The sequence below is a fragment of the Rhodamnia argentea genome, chromosome 1 (genome assembly GCF_020921035.1).
Source record: "Rhodamnia argentea isolate NSW1041297 chromosome 1, ASM2092103v1, whole genome shotgun sequence".
Classification (NCBI taxonomy): Eukaryota; Viridiplantae; Streptophyta; class Magnoliopsida; order Myrtales; family Myrtaceae; genus Rhodamnia; species Rhodamnia argentea.
The window spans coordinates 6,995,071-7,017,535 of record NC_063150.1 but is presented as its reverse complement, the minus strand read 5'-3'; the positions used below and the strand labels follow the sequence as shown (position 1 = coordinate 7,017,535).

General features: G+C 37.4%; 1 protein-coding gene across 2 annotated transcripts; it reads left to right on the top strand.

Annotated features, from left to right (window-relative positions):
• Positions 1 to 5,081: 5,081 nt before the first annotated feature.
• On the top strand, positions 5,082 to 21,181 carry LOC115750242. Of its 2 annotated transcripts, XM_048274694.1 has the most exons (28): positions 5,082 to 5,342; positions 5,494 to 5,650; positions 5,779 to 5,885; positions 8,881 to 8,997; positions 9,112 to 9,258; positions 9,471 to 10,174; positions 10,419 to 10,540; positions 10,625 to 10,716; positions 10,872 to 11,091; positions 11,253 to 11,307; positions 11,972 to 12,126; positions 12,206 to 12,276; positions 12,365 to 12,538; positions 12,636 to 12,707; positions 15,093 to 15,182; positions 15,288 to 15,389; positions 15,470 to 15,559; positions 15,922 to 15,997; positions 16,083 to 16,179; positions 16,289 to 16,358; positions 16,498 to 16,677; positions 16,807 to 16,929; positions 17,018 to 17,101; positions 17,229 to 17,413; positions 17,496 to 17,634; positions 17,770 to 17,829; positions 19,436 to 19,540; positions 20,779 to 21,181. In XM_048274694.1, the coding sequence occupies exons 1-28, from the start codon at positions 5,253 to 5,255 to the stop codon at positions 20,890 to 20,892; spliced, it is 3,798 nt and encodes a 1,265-aa protein (XP_048130651.1). In that variant the 5' UTR covers positions 5,082 to 5,252; the 3' UTR covers positions 20,893 to 21,181. The 2 variants fall into 2 exon arrangements, with proteins under 2 accessions (XP_048130651.1, XP_030543318.1); XM_030687458.2 differs by lacking the exon at positions 15,093 to 15,182.
• The last annotated feature ends 1,284 nt before the right edge of the window (positions 21,182 to 22,465 follow it).

Genomic DNA, 22,465 nt, shown 5'->3' with positions numbered 1-22,465 from the left:
CCATGACACCCCAAAGTTTCTTATCAAATTTGCCTCCATAGCTCAAAAAACACAAGAATTAGACCAGCGACACAAGGCTCGAAACAATCTTAAAAATAATATGCCAAGTAGACCAGCCTTGATAAGGGTTATCAGTAATAAAGTCGGCCAAACCCAAAAGTCGGCCTGATTTAGGCTCGTCCATTCTCAATAAATACTTAAATCCCATTTGTTTAAAGAGAAATGAATAATTAGAAAACATCTCTTAATAACAATCACTTATATTGCTTGAAATAATTAGTCAATAGAAAGTATTTTCATTATCGACTATAATTTATATCCAAATATTTTCGTCAACAAGGAAATTATTCTTCATTTATTCATTTTTTTGTAGACAATCCAAGTTTTTAGGATAATTTTTTTAAACAATCGCTTAGCACGCTTTAAAATAATTAGTCGACGAAAAATATTTTATTAACAACTACTTTGTAGTCGGGATAAAAGTCAAGATAGGATAAAATTTATTCTGTCCCGTATTTGGCTTCCGCCCAAAATAGAATAAAGTGGGATATAGCATGGATAAAATCATCCCATGGGAGAGGTGAGATAAGTGTGGATGGATTTCTTCTCTTCAATCTTCATTGTGTAAAAGCTATTTTTATTCTTGAATAATAAAATTAAAATAATAATTAAATATGAATTATATTTGAATTCTAATATTAAAAAATAAAAATAAAAATATTTTTTAAATTTATTCCACTATGTATTTATAAATTTTAGTTTCTTTCAACTTTATAGTATATTTATTTTGTGCATATAAGGACATGTGTACACTTACACTTCATATCTATATCATTACATATTTCAGATATTGTAGTATAGTGTACTATTTAATAAATTTTTTTATTAAGAAATGATGAAAAAAAGAGATATAAAACTAAAAATATAAGTAAATAAAAGTGAAGTAGAAAAGATTTTAAATGAACAAATTCAAATTTGAAAATGATCGTTTTAATTCTCGAAAATTGTGGGGCAATGAAATATCTAAAAAAAAAAAACTAGAAATCTCCATCTCCTTCTCCTATATATCTTTGGTTCATGTTGAAGTTTCACCACTCCTTTGTAATTTTTTAGTTCACGTCAAAACTCTACAAACAAAGACAATAGAGTTGAGATTTCTTCTTCTTCGTAGGTTTTTGATTCATGTCAAAAGTCTATGACAGTCAAAACTCATTTTCCTCCGCAACTTTGTGGTTCATGTTGAAATTTAAGGAAAGTAATGAGAGAGGCAAAACTTTTCGTGATTGCAAATGTGAATGATCATATTTTCTCTCTCTTACTATAGATAGAAGTGAATTATGGGTGATCTTATAGTCTCCGTTTGTGCATTTTTAGGTTTATTTATATCGATATATGTAAATACCAAACAATGAACATGGCTTTATTACTACGATTCGCCAAATAGTGAATATGACATGGCAAAATCCCCAAATTTTATATCCTATCATGGCTAGAAATCAAGACGACAGATGTAGATATGTAAACATTTGTTTTTTTTTTACGAAAAAAATATCTTTTGTTCATTCATTTTTATAAGCAACAAAAGCGATCATTTTTAGAAAAATATATACAAATCATTGAATTTTCATGAAATAGATGGGATCAAGTAATTTTTCAAAAAATTTCTAAACATATTACAACTGTGCCAATTCAATCCTAGATCTTTTTTTTTTTTGCCAATTAAGTCATAATTTTTTTTGAATTTGTCTCAATTCGGTCCACCCAACCAATTTTGGTAGAAAATTGCTAACATGGATAATTTTTAATAAAATTTTATTTTTTTTCAAAAAAAAAAAAATCTTTCCTTTCTCTTTTTTCTTCCTTTCTTGCTTCCTCTAAAATTGTCTATATTAGCGAAGTTCACGCCGCGTCTGCGATTGCAGGCTAAAATTAATTGGATAGACTAAATTATCATAAAAGAAAACGTTTACGACTCTATTGGTAAAAAAAGAAGAAAAAGATTTAGGACTGAATTGACATAATTATAATATGCTTAGGATTTGTTTGGTAATTCTCCCAATAGAATCTTAATTCATCTTTTATGAACATGATTTGGAATATAAGTTATGCCTAATAAGAGGCTCGGCCTAGTTTGAGCTCGTGCGATGTGCCTCTCGCTCTAAAAATCATGAATTGTCTTGTTTTCTCTCTAATTAATAGTACCTGACGGTATTGATCTAAGATGGATTGAATAATGACATTTCATATACATCTACAAACCCTCTCATTTTATGCAAAGTGCTTGTAACAGAACTGCCATTTACATCGTAGAGAACTCGACGCTCACTCATGAGAAAGAAGGTATAATTATTAGGTAACCAAATAAGAAAATGGCGTTACTTTTAAAGCACTGATTATCATCTTGATGTCCCGATTAATGCTTTGAAAATCGAACAATTTCTCATTCAGTATATTTAACTAGTGCCCTGAAGCACTCGCTAACAAAATCCTTTTCAAAATTTATAATACCTTCTAATGTGATTGCTTACTGGGTGGCATGCTACGATTTGCAATTAAGGGGTGCCTAGGCTAATCCGATTTGATATAATACTAAATGGAATGGTTGAGAAATAATATTCGGGGTAATGTGGCTTTTTGAGGGATTTCGAATTTTATACCACACTCTACTCCTTTTCGCCTAACTCTAAATTGAAACTATCTTTTAACACGTACCTAATATAGAAAAATATTATATACTAAGCAAAGTGTAGTGAGGAGTTGACGAGGATTTTGAGGATTCTGTTATGGTTTTGGTTGTTTTTTCTATTCTTACTCTTTACTTGTGTACATTCTCGATTTTTTACGTATTGTTATATACTTTTATCTATGAGTATTAAAGTGAACGGAAATTTTGATAGTAACAAAGCGATTTCGGTCTCTTGAAGTTTGTCTCTATGGCGACTCAAATTATTCTAAGCATACATTTTTCGTAGTTTATATTTATATTTCACCCCTCTAAAAGTAATATTTGAACTTCCAATATTAAAGAATTGAATTTGAAGAGTAAAAAATGACTATGGATGGTAATGGAATCACGAATCGGCAAAATGATTAATCTTTTTTAGCAAAACCACATGTGCCGACTCTTATTTTGTACATGAACCAGAATTACTCTATATTATCTTATTATGAAAAATATTTTCATTATCAATAATAATTCATATCTAAAATTTTCGTGAACAACAAAACATTTTTCGTTCATTCATTTTTTCAAGCAATATAAGAAATTATTTTTTTAAAGAACAAAATTTTCAATTCATTTATTAGCTGTGAAACAAACGGAGTTTAAGACCAAAATGAGTTTCAATTAGTAAAGGATGATTTGCTACGTGCTAGGAATTTTGCATCGAGACGTTCTTTTTTTTTGCCAGTGTTGAGATTAGTTCTTTCCCATATTTAATAATTTATTTTTGATGCCTACTTTTCACATAACCTTGTAATGCTCTAATAAGAAGAAGGTAAGATACAAAGGCGTCATCATCTTTTTCCGCAAAAGAGCGAGTATCTCTAGTGAATAATGCAACAAGTTATGCTCCGACAATGCATAGAGATATATTCATATCTAACCTGGTTAGTAGCTTAGCACTCGCTTAAGGAAAGTATATTTTTCATGGCTATTCTTTTTTGTCGTCTGGATTTCTAGTCGGCACAATAATGGATAAGACGAGATAAGAAATCCAATGATTTGATCATATCTTATCTCTCGTTTTGTGAACTGCGAATTTAAAGTCAGACATCTCTACATCCTATCATATTCATTGTTTGGTAGAAGCTGGATATCAATCATCCAAAGGCTTTTCTCCAGAGTCGACACAACGAATGCGTGGTCGCCCGTCCGGTCAGAACTCAAGGAAAACATCAAACATTCCTACATTTCAAATAGTTAATGAATCTAGTTATTGTTTATGGGAGTACAAAGGTTATAGGATTCGTGATCTTACTTACATCAAGTAACTCATCGAAATCGAGGTACGGGATCCATCCTTTCTTGAGCATACGATCGATCTCCTTGGCAACCGAATCGCCCGATAGAGGAGGGAGGTAGGAAAGGGTCTCCAACTTCTTGATGTTGATCGGATTCCATGTTTATGTAATGGAAAAGAGGCAATTGAATCGCAAAAAAAAAAAAAAAAAAAAAGGAAACTGATGGTTGAGTGGTATGAACTTCAATGCAAGTCCATGACAGCTTTGGATCATTTGATTATCCGTGCAAACATTACTTTCATGCCGTAAGTTTTAAAACCATTGAAGACAATTCTCCGGCGCCATCCTGCAATCTTTTACCGGGTTGTAGTCTTTAATCGGGATGTAGTTGCAAGCCAACGTATCCTAATCCGACGACTAGAGCGGTAAAAGTCGAAACAGACATAGAGAAAATGTTCGGTCTCATTTGAGGCCGAACATCATTCTAATGACTAGAGTCCCTCCTTTATTATTCTATCGAAGAAAATTGGACAAGTTACTTGCCGGAGAAGTTGCCGGCCGCCATCGGAAAGGTGACCTTCGCAATCGGAGATGCCGCCTCTCTGATGGCGGCCGGGCGTGGCAGAGAGACGGATGGGGCGTGACAGAGAGTGGAAGGCTTGAGCGATGCATAAGAGAAATCCCATCTAACTTTATCCCACCTTTTCCCTAATATTATTTTATCCCCTTATATCCGTTTTATCTGTGTTAGACAACTACCAAACACGGGATATGATAAAACATATCATATCTTGAGTTTTATGTTTTATCCGAATGACCAAAAGTAGTATTAAGGTTGGCAATTATTTTGTGGATTGAATTTGAAAAGTACTATCACAGTGCAACTATATCACAATCAATTAACATTGTCGGCATAATTTTATAGGCAGGTAATTTATGCGTTGTCATGATTTTATTGGCAGGCAATTTATGTGTCAAAGATTTAGAAAAAAAAGATATATTTTTTTAGACTTTGCCAGTTTATTTTGTACTGTGGCTAATGAAATCTCTATATATATATATTGTAAGTTCATAAAAATTCCAACTTTAACATAAAAAGCCGAAGATTACCGGAAAGAACCTCGATAACTGATCTCCCGCAATCACACCACATTTCTCTCTCTCTCTCTCTCTCTCTTACTCTCTCTTATAATATCAACGCACACCAGCAAAAACAGAGAAACCCTTGATTGATCCGAGAGAAGTGAGAAGAGAATCAGAGCTCCAAAGACGACCCAAGAACCTCGAACATGGTCGAAACCAGGCGCAGCGCCTCTGCCAACAAGAGGCCCCTCTCTTCGCCTCAGAATTCGTCTTCTTCCGGGAGCAAACGCTCCAAGGTCGGTGCTTTTTCTTGGTGCTTTTCCTGAATCGACGCTTTCTTGAGCCGAGAACCTGGGATTCGGGATGTGAGCCGCCTCGTGGTCTCCTTGCGGCCTCAGATTCGTGGGTTCTTTAGGATTTTTGGGATGATTTGGGTTTCTGTTGCAGGTTGCGGAGGGTAATCTGCCTGATAAAGCTGATTTGGGGGCGAAATCCGGGTCGGAATCTCGAGATTTCGGGCTTAGATCCTCTGATCGGCGGAGCTCGGATGCGGAGAAGGCTGCCGATGCATGCGAAGTGGAGAAATCGCCGCCGCAGCCGTCAGGTCTGACCTTTGGTTCTTCCTGCATGTGGCCCTTGTCAATTGATTTGGTCCATGAGCTCGGGTGGTTTGTGGCTAGGGATTTTTATTGTTGTTGGTTCGGTTCTTTGGTTGGTTTCTTGTTTTGATAGGTGAAATTGCAATTGGTGAGAAACAAAACTGGCAAAAGAAAAAGTCTTCAAAGCTTACAAAGAAACCTAAGTCTGCGTGGGGACAGCTTCTTTCACAGTGCAGTCAGGTGTGTTTTCTCTTCTTCTTTATGTCAACAGTATTTTAGAGTTTTCTTGGTTCATGAGAAGTGTGAGAACGTGCATTCTACTTGGGCTTCCTTGGTATATGGTGGCCCCAGAACTCTGATGAGAATGAGAGTTGGATGTGAGAGGTCACTCGAGCTGTTTGAAATATGGAAATGTCATGGTTGATCACTAATAGTTTGGGCTGTTCATTTTATAGTGGCATGATATCTTGTGTCCATAGGTTGATTGAATGTGATAGTTTATTCACGAATGTGTTGATCCGTGCATTCTTTTGAGCATCCGATCTTGATTTCTTAGCAATCAATGACTGAAGTTCCTGTCATGTGGCTGTCACATGCACTTGGTCAGGATGTTTTATTGCGATCTTTTTGTGTTTTTTTTTTTGGGCTGGTCGCTTAGGTACATATGAACCGGCAACTTGGGGGCCATACTTGGGATTGTAACTGGCCATGCATTGAATCACCACCATGATGGCTTGGAATTCATTTTGGCTCGCAAGAAACGGGCGAGGCTTGTGAATTCAATTTACAGATTGATGGTTGAGTGTGATTGTTAGTTTCTTTCCATTCTGGATTAGACCAAAGTGGAATAACACACTTTATCATGTCAAGCTTGTGGGAAGATGGCTTCATATGAGGAGATGGCAGATTGTGGCATTTATTGCTGGCATTTGATTATGATAATTGGAACTTTTACTATTTAAAAAAGCCTTGGCGTGTGTGCTGCTGTTGGTTATTAACTTAGAAGAGGGCCAACTGATGGGCTTATTAACTTAGAGGAGGGCCAACTGATGGGCAGCAATAATTGAAGGATTGCAGAATTTTTTCTTTGCTAGCTCTATTGAACAATCACATCATGGGATCTTAAGCATTAGGATTTGTACACATTACAATTCCTATGAAAACTGCTATAAATAGGTGGGTTATCTTCAGAGAAGAATATGATGCAGAAGAGCTCTAGTCAGAGTAGAACTATATTGGTACTTTCAAAGTGTTCAGGTGAGTCTTACAGTTTGCTTAACAAAATCAATTATGGCCCCTGGCTATCTATTCAACTAGTCCATCACCACCTTGAAGAGACAACTTGTGTTGAACTTTACACCTAATATCAGGAATAAGATTTAGAGTTTCAGCATCTGAAAATCCTGTCAGAACTATTGTCTTGTATGCCTTAAACATTGTCAAGAAGCTAGGTTATAGGAATAAAATGAGGTCAGTTCTAAAAGGAGATATAGAAACATTAAGAATGAATTTTTTAATTGAGATTTCAAAAGAAAGAAATTGGTTGAAGTTGACACTTGTTATACCCATATGAAAGAGATAGGGAAGCCTTGTCATTGGATTATTCACGAAATATCACTCTGGTGTCCTAGGAAGCATAAACTGTGAATGTAGAATTAAAAAAAACCAAGCACAAGCCATAATTGTGCACGTGCGCGTGCATGTGCGTGTGGGATATTACAACATGTACTATATGGGAGGATGAAACCACAAATGTGGGATCTTTGCAGCAAGAGAGGGACTGGGGGACCCTCACCAGCTCTCCATATGCGAGGTTTTTTATCCTCATTGGCAAGTGGTGAGGGTGTCGACCCCTGCTTGATTTCCCGAGGATTTGTGACCTTGTCAAACCTCCTAGGCTGCGTTTGGTCGTCTGGATTCAGATTGGGGTAAGATCGGATAAAGTGGGATTTGAAATCCTCCGAATAATCTCGGGATTTATAGAAATATCACATCACATGTTTGGTAGAACATAAGATAGGATTTGAAATCTTTGAAAACATGCAATTTAAGATAGGGTTGAAAACCTTTTAAAGTCCTTCTTGTTTGAAAATCTTTGAAAGTCCCACCTCCGACGGGCTCCTCCTGTACATGATGACTCAAACCCACTGGATCTCTTCCGTTTTGCAAAATTCTCGACTAGAGGAGGATCTCTCTCTAGCATTGCATGAGCCCTAGTTTAGAGTTGACCAAAAGAGAGATCGTGGAACAATAGAGGCTGAGAGTGAGTAATCAGAGGTGAAGTAGAGAGAGGAATCCGATACTTAATTTGGTGATGGTGGAAAAGCTGGAAAATCGGTGGCGGAGACCTTTGCCTAAGACTGTGGTGGCCTAGATCCACACCCTCAAACAGCATCTCTTATTCTCCCTCCCTTTATTTTTTTAATTCATGTCAGCGGGCTTGTCTGATCAATGTTGACATGGCATTCATGTCAGCATTTGTATCCATAATTTAATGGGTTGGACCAGCAGAGCCATAAAGACCATAATTTAGGGATCCAATTGAAAAAGTAAAAAAGCTTAAGGCTGCACTGAACAATTACCAAAAGGATTAGTAAGGTCGTTATCATCGCTTATGAAATCACCCATGAAGAAAGTTTGCACTCAGATCGAGCATATTTAGGATTGCATAATACATATTTTCCCTCCTTTTTCACTCAATTATATTGTTTAGGTGAACTGTCATGATGTACTGATGCTTGGCACCTTGAAATAAAACCTTCTTTTTGTCAGGCATCACCGGTAAAAAACAGCTAGCTGTACCGCATTTAACCTTGTTAACCTCTGTCTTTGGCACATATCTTTTTAACTAGTCTGTTACTTACTGCTCTGAAAGAATCCCTATGATAAGAGTTAAGTTTGTCGTCGTCCTTGTTTCTCTTTTCTGAAAAGAGTAGCTAACTTCTAAAGTTGATTGATTGAACGGATGTACACAAGTGTCCATGAGTCCTAGCTTAAGTCTCTCTCTCTCTCTCTCCTCACCCTCGATCTATTAAAGGATAGGTTCAACTCTATGGTGCTCTACAAGTAGAAAATTTTCTTCCTCAAAAAGGAAACCCCTTATATCTTTTTGATCGGCTGGCGCAAGAGGAACTGCTTACTATGTGCTATTTCGATCCATTCCACAAGTTGTTGCTGCTATCATTGTCTCGAATCATGTGCTCGTTGTCCTTATTCAATACCTTCTTTTGTGCAGAATCCCAACTTGCTGATGCGGGATAGCCTTTTCACTGTTGGTCATGGCAGCCAGTGCAATTTGTGCCTTGCAGATCCATCTATTAGCTCGGTGTTGTGTAGACTTAGACATATTGTGGTATACTTTTGCTGTACTTGCTTGCATTTATGAGTTTCTTGTTTTGGAATGTAGAAACCAAGACAGACATATCATCTTTAACCTTTTATATCATCCTATTTGATATCGGTGCAGCGTGGAGGTTCATCAGCGACTCTCCTTGAAATTACTGGGGGTAAAGGTTCTGTCCAAGTAAATGGAAAGATTTATTCCCGGAATTCGACTGTTCTCTTATGTGGTGGTGATGAGGTTGTTTTTATGGAGTCAGGCAACCATTCTTATGTATCCTTAACTTTTTTGGCTTGGGCTACTAGATGGTTTATCTTCCTCTGCGAAGTTCTTCATCCTTATTCCCATAAAGGAAATAAATACTAGTGGACAGAAGCTACCCTTCAATGCTAGAACACTTTTGCTCTATTATTGTTATTACAACTACTATTATTACTACTATATTGGTTTTTCTCAGCGGAATGTGTTCCTTAATGCATTCTTAGGTATTTCAGCAGTTTGATGATAATGTAGCCGATGTAGGCATTCCATCAGAATGTATTTTGGAAGCTCAAGGTGCTTCGATGAAGGGGTTACATATTGAATCAAGATCTGAGGGCCCCTCAGCTGTTTCAGGAGCATCAATGTTATCCTTGACTGATTCACCAGAAGACTTGTCCCTCCTTCCACCTCCTGGAAAAAGTAGTCCAGATGTGCAACGCGATACGGGAATTGCCATTGTCCCTTCTGTAGGTGATATATCAGATAATCAAAACGGAGAAGTTGAAATAAGAGATAGTTCTAATAACGATGATGTGAGAGATGTTTCCACGAGGGAAAAAAGTGTTTCTCCATCTGCTGAACGCAATGATGAAAATGCAAATTTAGATGGTGTTGGCTTTGATAGTAGGGGTGCAGGGGATGATAAGGTGCCTGGGGCAGCCTATGAATTAAGGCCATTGTTGCGAATGCTTGCGGGCTCCTCCTCCAACTTTGACTTAACCGGCAGCATTTCCAAAATGCTTGAAGATCGACGTGAAATAAGAAGAAAACTACTCAGAAATGGTGACCCTTCACTTTTGAAAAATAACGATATTTCATCTGATTCAAGAACAGATTGGCGGAAGGCATTTAGAGAAAGTTTAGAACAAGCCGTGAGTAATCCTGATAATATTGAAGTCTCTTTTGAGAATTTCCCATATTACTTGAGGTATGCCTCATTTAATTTCAAGCATTTCTTAAGTTGGTGCTACTTGTAACATTTGCACTAGTATCTCATCCATGCATGTGTCATTCTTACCTTCATGAGCATGTTACTGTAGCTAGTGACTGCACTTTTACAAATTTTTTAGAGCATTCCCTTCCCCTTATATTGGAAATACTTTGCTATAATTTATATCACTCTATTACTTTGAAAGACCTTTGAGATTCAGTGTTTGTGTTTGGGCTTGCAGTGACACAACAAAGAATGTTTTGATTGCTTCTACCCATTTACGGTTGAAGTGCAGTGAGTTTGTGAAATATTCTAAGGACCTTCCAACTCTATGCCCCCGTATATTGTTATCGGGTCCTGCTGGTAAGTCTTGCACTTTTTTGCGTGATTCATTACAAGTTTTATGGTCCCAGTCTGAAACTGTTCTTCAAAATTGGCTGGTTGTAGGCTCAGAAATATATCAAGAAACGCTGACAAAAGCGCTTGCTAAGCATTTTGGTGCTAGACTACTGATTGTCGATTCTCTGCTGTTGCCTGGTGTAAGCTTTTCCCGATTTGTCTTGGTCATTTCCTTGTTAAGAATTGATTCTCTTTTTGTTAGTTGTAGAATGTCTGTTAGTCTTCCATCCTTCCCTGATCATCTTTTAACAATGCACTTACATAGTCGTCTGACAGAGAGATGCCAATTTTCCAGGATTTAATGCCTAAAGATGTTGATTCACTGAAAGAATGTGTGAAGTCTGAAAAAACATCCCTTCATGCCAAGCGGACTGGACATTCTTTTGCAGTACATCATAGAAAACCAACCTCAAGTGTTGAGGCTGATATTACTGGAGGATCTATTGTTGGTTCACGTGCTCAGACAAAGCAGGAAGTGTCCACTGCAACATCGAAAACCTATAAGTTCAAAAAAGGCATGTTTCGGTTTCCAGGATGTTGCTTTTTGTACAGATGCTTGTTAACTATTTTCTTGTCCAGTCTTCATCCTCCCCATTTAGTTCATATTTATTAATACACATGAGAGTTTTCACCCTGTATCCGTAGATGGAAAATGACTATAACTAATTATATGCAGGGGATAGAGTGAGATTTGTGGGGTCTGCTGGGCTCTCTGCTTTGCAGCCGTTGAGGTACTTCTTCTCCAATATTTTTTTTTATCTCACCTAATTTAGAGGGGGAGAGAGGATTTTTAGACTCTTATAAGTTTTGTTGGTGCCATGACTGGATAGTGCTGTCTCTTTAGCTTTTATCCAGTGGTGGCAGCTTCTGGGATACGAGGCTTCAGTCTATAAATGTGAAGCTGTTTTTCATGTTAAGTTATTTATTAGTCACATCTACTGGTCAAAGTAGCGGCAGGTTATTCATTCATGAGCATTGATTAACAATTCTTTGTCAATAGGAAGATGAGTAGTCGAGGAGATATATGCTCAGGAGAAGTTTTTATGGATATGTTCCTTTCTTTTTCAATGTTGAGGAATGATAACTTTAATTGTTTAGACCATTGAGATGCCGGTGCTTTGTGCCCCCTACAGATGGCTACTTGTGAGGGAAATAATTAATTATTCATTAGCTGGAGGTTCAACTTAATGATCAAGTTGTCAAAACTTGAGTCATTTTAATCAGATGGAGACATGGTGCTATATCTGAATGATCCCACCCTATTTTTGCTTTGACAGTGGGTCTTGGTTTAGAAGGATTCTGAGGGGAATTCTTCATTATTTTATTGAGGTTTCATTTAATTTTAGGGAAGTCATTGTCACCTTTTCTTGTCCTATGTTATTTGTGGCTGGCCAGGGGTCCATCTGATGGTTATCGAGGTAAAGTAGTTCTTGCATTTGAAGAAAATGAAAATGATGCAGCAAAAGTTGGAGTGAGATTTGATAAGCAAATTCGTGAAGGCAATAACCTTGGTGGGCATTGTGAAAAGGACCACGGCTTCTTCTGCTCTGGTAATTTTTCTTGGTTTTGTGGATTGTTGCTTTTGTGGACGGTCCTAGCACTCATTTGTGTAATATGAATTCTCCACAGCCAATTCACTTAGGTTAGAGAGTTCTGGAGGGGAAGAAACTGACAGCCTGGCTATTGATGAGATTTTTGAGGTAAACCTGAAGGTTGCTCCAGGAGCTTGCATTTATTTTCGTTGACATAATGTTGTTGCTTCTATTTTGATGTGCTTAAACTTTGAAGGTTGCTTTGAATGCAAGTAAAAGTTGTCCTTTGGTAATATTCGTGAAAGACGTGGAGAAGGCTGTAGTGGCAAGCCAAGATGCAAGTCTAGTGTTTAGAGGCAAGCTTGAAAATCTGCCAGCAAATGTAGTCATTATCGGGTCTCATATTCAAATGGACAGCCGGAAGGAAAAGGTAAGCATCCAACTTTTTTCACCTCCTGTGTTCACTCTCAAATATCTCTCTGGCTTGGCAGGCCACATTATTAACAATCTTGCATTTTCATTTTCAGTCCCATTCCAGTGGGCTATTGTTAACGAAGTTTGCAGGCAATCCCACTGCTTTGTTAGACCTGGCGTTCCCGGTATGCAAGAGTCATTCAAAGTTTGTTTCTTCATTTGTTATATTCTTGAATGTTATGAGGATTTACTTAGCTTTTAGTTTTTCCTTTTTATTTTGGTTTATATAGGCATATGTTGTTTTCAGGGTGTTGGACAACATTTTCACATTAACATAAATGTAGTTAGCATGACATACTCAATTATGAGAGTGTGGTCCTCACCATTCGTCCATTGTTTAGTGCATATACCCAACTGGGCTCGTATCCTATGTACCTTTAACTACGACTCTAGAGCTCTATGATAGGTAAAACATAAATCGCTAGATTGGTTGTCCAGCCGTGGAAGACAAACAGAAGGTGATGATCGACAGGTTTAGTGATTTGTTGTTGCTGTTGTTGTTGTTTTTTTTTTTTTTTTTTTTTTTTTTTTTGCACGGGCTATATTTGTTTGTCAAATGTGATGGTCCCTTCTTTAGATTATTGAGAGTCGCAACTTTCAATACTGCTTTGGAAGTGAAAATAGACCTTCATATGAATCTCATCTTTCAAATTATCTTCCTCGCAAATCCTGCTTAGTGCTTGCTATACTGATTTGGGAGAGGCCAAAACTTTAGAATGACTTAAAAGTGAATGAACCACTATCATTCTACGATCGTTAATACTGTTTTGGAAGTGGAGAGATTCTTTGTATGAGTACCATCATATAAATTGTTTTCCTTGGGATATTATCCTGCTTGAATAAAACTTTAGGATTCTCAAAAGTGAACGAACCACGCCCTCAGTAGCAATCTGGGGTGTCCTGCTTAATATACCAATTGGGTAGGTTATAGAGCTTTAGAATTACTAAAAAGTGAACGAACCACTATCCTCTTACCCTCAGTAGCATCTTCACAATAACATCCACATATTCAGTGGGAAGTGGAACTCAGAGACATACCCATCTTCTAAACTGGTCTTCTTGCCATCAACAACTTGGTGCAAGATCTTGGCTTCACTGTATCATCTCTGTATATGCCAGCATGAGCAAGTGCTGAATTGGAAATTTTAAAAGTGTATCTGTTAAGAATATCAGTTGCGCCCAAAATGAAATTGCTTCTCCAACAGCAAAAGAAGTATGTGGAGAGTGCTTCGCCTGTTTTGTTGTCATGTACTGTGTACTCTTGAATATTCTCCAAAGTTGTGATCTTGGGGTTGGGTGACTTCAAAAATTGCCATTTAATATTGTTCTCCATGAACAGTTGGGGCCAACAATCTAATATGTCTTTAGTAGCTGCAAGAAGATAACTGTTATGAATTTACCTGAACTAGCATGGAAACCGATGCATGGGATTTGTATGCTAAATTATATAAATGCTGTTTAAATTAAAGTAAGCCTTGCAGCTTTAGTTTGCATAAATGTCCCAATAATTTAAGCAAACAAATTTTTTACCTCTTATCATTTATATATGCTAATAGATCAAGGTGGTTTGTTAAATCTTGGTGTTCCAAGGATTCATGACGATGGTTCTTTCTTTCAATTGCAAAAGAGTATCATTAGTATTTAAACTCTATTTTAGTACACTGCATTTTAAATATTTCAAATAGAAAATTAGAATTGAGGTTTTCAAACTGTGAATAAAATTTATTCTCTTCAAAATTTGATTTTTTGCGAATTGTTCTTTTATCTACTTTATGATTGGTTGGTGTGGTTTTGCAAACTCTATAGTTGTGTCAAAAGTTTCCAACTATAAAGATGGTCAATATACTTTTATTTTGTTAATTTAGTTTGTTTTTACTATGCTTACTCTTTAATGAATCTTAAATCTCTTCTTTTAACATCTTTCACATCGTAATATATGGTTTTGACCTTTGAATTAAGGCTTTGCCCTAATCTATTTTTTATGCGAACTGTTTAGATTGCATAAATTTCACATGTGCCACATAGCAAAGTAGCTAAATGTCAAATTTAAGTGACAATCACCGAATCTTTCAGACTACTCTTTTTAACATGAGATACCATTGATGGGAGTGGGGTTTGGTGTTTAGCAGAAATGACGCACAGTTGATTGTAATACCCTCTACCTTTAAGAGTAGCCAAACATTATGGACCACAACACTGTTACTGCTCGCAAGTCCTAGCTGATCAATGTCTTCTTTGCATAGAATGTCTATATTTCTTTGAATGATAAAGACCTATTTAATAAAAATCAGCAAAACAGGGAAATCGACCTTTTTCTGTCATCAACTTTTAAATGATTCTTCTTTGAGCAACAGGAAAGGAACAAGGAAATAAAATTGTATGAGGTGTAGGTTTTGAAGGTAGAGGAGGAGGTGGATGAGGAGGATGAAGAGACTGCTTAAACTAAATGTTGCCTTCTTATTATTGTGTTTTCTTATCACTGAGAGGAGGCTAACTTCTCGAATTGACAGTTATTCCGGAGGAATGGCCATTCTCATAAAAGACTACACGCAACAGAGAATATGGAAAATGGCAAAAGAAAAAGACTAAGAAGCTTGGCTGTATTTGCAGTTCATTTCTGTTGCAATTGTTCATTTTAGTGCTGGATTAGTGTCCATATTATATCTAAAATTCGAGGAGAGTACTAAGTTTTAGTTCTTTTTCAGGATAGCTTTGGCAGGCTGCATGAGAGGGGCAAGGAAAACCCCAAAGCGATGAAGCAACTTACTCGACTTTTCCCAAATAAGGTGTCAATCCAGTTACCTCAGGTATAGATCCCTATAGACCTTATTGCGGTTATATCCTCCCTAAGATTCTTCTTGGTAATGTTATCTATGGGCCTTCGCAGGACGAAGTTTTACTCTTGGACTGGAAGCAACATTTGGAACGAGATGTTGAAACAATGAGAGCACAATCCAACATTGCTAGCATTCGTTTGGTAAGTATCGTCTTGGCATGTTAATGGGAGTGTCTCAAGGGACAGTTTTTGGGAATTCCATGTATGATTTTCTTTTATCTGTGAGACAACCTTAAGCTTAAATCATCCTCCACTTTCATCTCTTAGGATGTGATAAAGGATTCTGCTTGTTATAAAGAGTTATTCCTCATTCTAAGCTCGTTGTTGTAACCTACCTATTTGATTCGTTCTAATTAGTCATGCAACTTGCTTGCCTGTTTCTAATTGCAACTTCCCTCTCTATTTCTCTCCGCTTCTCTTGGGTTAGGTGCCCAGATTTTATGATTTACCTGGAATTTGAAATTGCTTCTTACCTGTAAATTGATGCATTTGATGATCTACAGGTTTTGAGTCGAAGCGGAATGGACTGCCCTGACATTGAAACTGTGTGCATTAATGATCAAACACTTACGAGTGAAAGTTAGTATATTGAGCTTAATTGTGCTGTACTTTCTGTCGTATCGCTCCTCTATGTTATATGATGCAATTGTCATTTGTGAACTAGGCGTGGAGAAAATAGTTGGCTGGGCCGTAAGTCACCACTTTATGTGTTCTTCTGAAGCACTTGTCAAAGATGCTAGACTCGTGATTTCTAGTGAAAGGTTTGCACTTCTCAAATCAATTCGTCTGAAACAAATGCCGAACTCCGAAGAATTTCATGAGAATACTCTCATAACTTCCGTCCTTGTTCTTGTGTTATGTGTACTACAGCATTAGGTATGGGATCAATATCTTTCAGGGTATACATAATGAAAGTAAGGGCTCAAAGAAATCTCTGAAGGTAGGAGACTGACTCTACATCTGATTGGCTCATGAGTACCTCCTTGTTCCCGATGGAGTATTTGAATTGTTACATATAAATTTGCCACAATTTTTTTCTATTGGATGCTCTGATTTTAACTTGAAGAATGCCATGCCAGGATGTTGTCACTGAGAATGAGTTTGAAAAGAAGCTTCTTACGGATGTTATTCCACCCACCGACATTGGTGTTTCTTTTGATGATATTGGGGCCCTAGAAAATGTGAAGGATACTTTGAAGGAGTTGGTGATGCTTCCTCTTCAAAGGCCTGAATTGTTTAGTAAAGGGCAGCTAACAAAGGTGTGGTTCCTACCTGTTTTATCTCCTTTTCAATTCCTTTTTGACATTAGTCTGTTCTGTTCTCGACATTACTACATCAAGCATACATATTAATATTTATGTATCTGAATGTGGTTGCCTACTTTTCAGCCGTGCAAAGGAATATTGCTATTCGGGCCTCCTGGTACAGGAAAAACCATGCTTGCAAAAGCTGTGGCAACTGAGGCAGGCGCAAACTTCATCAATATATCAATGTCAAGCATCACTTCGAAGGTTATTTCCCATGACGCTATGAACTTTGTGGGATGTTATGGTTGCGTTGTTTTGAAACTGAGTATTGATCATATTTCCATACTTGCAGTGGTTTGGCGAAGGAGAGAAGTATGTGAAGGCAGTTTTCTCTCTGGCCAGCAAAATTGCTCCTAGTGTCGTCTTTGTTGATGAGGTTGGTTGGTGTCTTTTAATTTGTTGTGATTTAATCCTTGTTGGTTCGTCGTGCTTTGACTTAAAAAGTTTATGCTGTGGATGATTATATTGTTGCTCAATTTAGTTTTCCCAATATGTTTTTTCAGGTTGATAGCATGCTAGGAAGAAGGGAAAATCCAGGAGAGCATGAGGCTATGAGGAAAATGAAAAATGAATTTATGGTTAACTGGGATGGTCTACGCACAAAGGATAAAGAGAGGGTCTTGGTACTTGGTGCCACTAATAGGCCATTCGATCTTGATGAGGCTGTTATCAGGAGGTTTCCTAGGAGGTAAGAATGATAGCAAGTATTTCTCAAGTATTATTTGGTAGTGACTCTATTAAATGAGTTCAAATGCGAATGTTATTTGCAGGTTGATGGTTAACTTGCCAGATGCTGCGAACAGGGAAAGAATTCTTAGGGTCATACTGGCCAAAGAAGAATTGGGCTCTGACATCGACTTGGAAGCAGTTGCAAATATGACAGAAGGGTATTCTGGAAGCGATCTAAAGGTTAAATTTCCTAATTCAGCCATGCAGCTGCTGTGTGGGCTCTGAAAAAAATTTCAGTGGTTTTGCCTTTAGGGATTCATTTTAGAACTGATTGAATGGAGAAACTTAGGCATCTAATTCATTCCCTGGTTGCAGAATCTTTGTGTGAGCGCTGCGCATTGTCCTATCAGAGAAATTTTGGATAAGGAAAAGAAGGTTAGTATCTATAATGGTCCCTAATTGTTCATTTGCATTCCTTCTGAGTGAATTGATTCCACATATGTATGAAATAATTACTTTGAGTTTATCAACATTTCTGTTGATTGACTACAGTGAACACTCAAAAGGTGACAACCTACAAGTAAGCCAAAAAGAGTGCACATTCTCTTTTATTTCTCATCGTCTTGGTAATAATTATCTTAATATTGGAAATAAGCAAATTCCCAAGATGGTACTTTTAGAGCCAACCTTGGATGATGCTTTAGGGTGGTTCCAAAGTTCTCCTACATGCTCCTGTTACTTTATGAATGCCAGAACTTGATTTATCGTGTATCACCTATCCATCATCTACTCCTGCATTGCTGGATGCGAGTTTTTTTTAAATATTTTTCCATTTTAAAATGGCTATGCTCACTCCTGATTGGAACTTTGCCTCTTGTACTTTTGAGTCATCAGCTTTTAGGGTAGATTTTCACTGCCTGAGAAATGGTTCTGGGCATTTCTAGAATAGTATTCACTATTTGTGTAACATGCTATATTTGTGCCTGTCCACACTGACCGATTGCTTCTCTTTTTGGATTTAAAGAAGAGTAAATTAGCTATAAATCTTAGAATGGCAATAGAGTTCTCTCACATTGTCAGTGGAAGTCCTGGATGAAAAATGTATTAGATTTTGCAGACCATACCTCTGATGAGTTAAGATGTTGCTCTCAATGATATTGATCGAGAGATCGACCTAGATATGACACAGTAGTAGGCAATTTAATCATGAGATAAGTCATAATATTGCTATTAGAAAACCTATATGAAGTTTGCATTTAGTCGATATTTTATATTATTTGTAGGAAGAACAAAATGAAAATTTATGTTGTGTCTAGGAAGAACAAACTGGAGTTAGTAAATACAAGTTATGAGGAAGAGAATGCATCCTCGTACGAATACATCACTTTACGATTATGAATATTAGCTTTCCAAGTTCTTCATTGCATGTTAATCAACACTCTTTTGGAAGTTTTTTGAGGCTTTGTTCAGGGAACTACATATAATTCTTTCTGCCAAATAGATTAGACACGAGAACATTGCTGCATGAACCATGGGTCTTGCCTTTTCGTACCCAAAACTTGTAATACTTGTGAGGCTTGCAGACATGTGAGGCAACTTCACCAGAACATCAAAAAGGTTATTTGGATTGACCAAGTATCTTAGTCAAGGCTTAAAGTTTGTCTAAGCCACAAGGAACTTGCTTTCTCTGCTTCTGTGTATCTCGCAAGTCAGCCAGTCCCATATGCATTTGCAGAGGAAAAAAATTGCATGACCACAGATGCATGAGCTATTGATTTGTCACAATGTCGAAATTGGTAAACACGATAAGTACACATGGAACAGTGATGGGTCACTTATGTGCAATGTTTATGTAGTAAGAGTTATTTAGAGTTGATAGACCGATTGAGTTACTACATTTAAAAACCAACTCGTGATGGAACTTTGTGTGACGATAAGGGAATATTGTGCTTATTTGTTAAGTTCTTGTCGACCTCAGGCTTCATTGGTTCGCTGAAGATGTATAGAAGTTGATAACCAACTTATTTCACGCAATTTGCAGGAGAAAACCTTAGCTGTGGCTGAAAACAGACCTGTACCTTCATTGTACAGTGGTACAGACATCCGTCCCCTGAAGATGGATGACTTCAGATATGCACATGAGCAGGTATGGATTTAATATTCTCTCATGCTCTATACAGTAAGGCAGTATGCATTAAGTCATTCGAAAACTACCCTCTTCCCCAAACAGCACGAAGCAAAAGCCCCAAACCCATTTGCATTCCATTCTTGCCTGGGACAAGGGGGTTATCACATGCGCTAATTTTCTCAAGCGACTTTAAGATGATATCTCCATATATCCTGGAATTCTTGAAAATATAAATTCCTTATGATTTCTAAGCAAATTAAATAATACCATAAGGTTTGAATTTTATATCTGGTTATACCATTATCATTGCAATGTGGTATGGTGTAAGAGGTAAAGGAACTCTCATTCTGGAAGCTGAATAAAGAATGTCTGAATCGACAGTGATAAATGACAATTAGTGGGAACATTTTTCATTTGAAATTTAACCGAAAGTCAGATTCAGTTGATGAAAATGATAATAAGTCTTGACTTGTTTCGTTCAGTAAGTAGGATAGAAAAAAAGATAATGAGTAAACAGTACTGATCTCGGTTTTCTTATGGTTTGTACATAGAAAATCTGGGATATAGTTTGCCAGTACTTCTCTTTGACATCTGTCTGGTGCTTTGCTTCTTTGTCCTTTATTAACTCGCACAGACGTGGCTCAATTATAGTTTGTACAGATCTGATTTTCATGTTTTTCTTTGTTTAAAGGTGTGGTAGTACAAGTTGTATAATTGGTACCAAAAACAGGCATGCTTCAAACGTTTTCCCTATCTGTCTGGGCTAACCAGGATTTTAGAAAATTTTGGTGGTCATATTACCGTTTGACACTAGAGCCTATGCCTCTTACAATTGGCTTGGAGCATTGCCATTTCATTCATGCTAAAAACATGTGGATTTTTTTTGGTCAAGTGAATTATCTTACTGGAATGTGGTCAATGACATGTAATGTGATAGTGACGGAGGGAGGGAGGGATTATTTGGTCTTATTTCGTTCCTTCCCATGAAACTAATCCATTCTGACCCTATTTGCTCATGCATTTTGAGTGGCCACAAATTATGTTGGCCGATATAGAGTTTGTGATGTCACCCTTTGGCAGTTCTTCTACATGCCACCTTTTTTACTTTTTCCATGAGAATCTGTACTCCTGTGGAATAATAACTGTCTTTCCAAAATCTTGATTGCTGTAAAACATGACGGTATATTTTGATCAAGGATTCCAGCACTTTTCTTGGTTGGCCAGGCTTATGAACTCAATGTCTGACCTTCATGTAGGTGTGTGCCAGCGTTTCATCGGACTCTACAAACATGAGCGAGTTAGTCCAGTGGAATGATTTGTACGGCGAAGGTGGAACGAGAAAAAGGACATCTCTCAGCTACTTCATGTAGTGGAGGTATATATGTACAGCAATTTGTTTAGCTTATATTTTGCTGTCGACAAAGATTAAGCGGCATTTGTTAGAGATCAATATGGATGGGTTTGCCATCAACGCTTCCAAGCCCCGCCCATTGTTAATATGATACTATAGGTCTTCTCTTCGTAATTTATTTTGTAATTCAGGAATCATAAAGATATCGATCTTGAGTGGATAGTTGATGAAAGCTTTCATGACCCTAGGCCCTCCTTGTACAGACTCATTGATCCATCAATAAATCACCATTAAACCCTCTCTCACAATTGTAAACTGTCGATGTGACATATATACCATTGTGCTTTGTGCCGTTGTGTTTTCAGTCACGTCTTTCGAATCTTTTCACCAAACGAAACCGTAAAGTTTCCATGTCTTCAATTACTTTCCGGATCTGTATTTTCTCATAATCAATACACCCAAATCCTTGAGAAGAAGCGCCTTTTTTTCATCGAATGATGGGTCAAGTTTTCATTCCTCTTGCAGCGAACTACAAATGAAGTGGTAGATGATTAGTTATTCTCCATCACATCATCTTGCCATGCATTAGTCATTTGTTCCCATGGGACAAGGCATCTGAGTTTAAGACAGATCTGTGATATGTCATCGAGTGATGATCTGGTTACTGAAGTTTTATGATTTCATGGATAGATTTGGTGCCGTATTTTTAACGACTTCCTTGAAAGTTGGTTGTCTATGTCCCTATTCAACGAGCTCCAAGTTACTGAACCACGAAGGGTTCGCGTTCGGCACTCTTGTCTATCTCTAACCGGAAACTCGGTTCACCCATCTGTCCCTGTCACTCTCAGAGTAAAAACTATTCTGCGGATGAACTGTTGAAGCTGAACATCATGGTTTAAGGTTTGAGAAGACGAATATAGACCGACATGAAATCTCTAGGTTCCTGTCTCCTTAGGTCTCGAGGGAACACCGATGCGAGCCTATAGAATAGATGGTGTTCAAATAAGGTGGTACCAGAATAGTTTCTGCTTCGACTGCATCGGATTCAACCGCCCCGAATCCTACTGTGTTGGGAAAGTTTTAGTTTCTTTTGCTTCTTTAAGAATGTCTCTAACAAAACTACGATTCTCTGCCAAATGCCAGATTATCTGGATCACACCCCAAAAGGGACACGAATATTCCAGCGGGATTGCTCCACATGACGTGCAGAGAGACGGCTCCTGTAACGAGTGCCGACACAAAGTCGATGTTGTTTCGGATCTTCTTTCTGAACCTGGCAATTTTTCTTGAATTAGTCAGACAAACGTTTAGATGTAACGCCTAATATTCCAAAATTCCCAATTTCACTGCAGTTTCATTTTCTTCTTTTAACTTCTTTTCGCATCTGTAAACATTTTCAACTTTTGTTTTAGCCTCAACTCTACGCAAAGTTTTATTATTATTATTTATTTTTTTTGGTAAAGAATCATACACTGTAGGTCCTATCCAAATTCTATCGTGAATTTTTTTTTTCTCTCATAAAAACCTTTTACTTGAGTCGGACAGATTTCATGCTCTAATTTTTTTCCCAAATTTCATATCGGAGGAGAGGT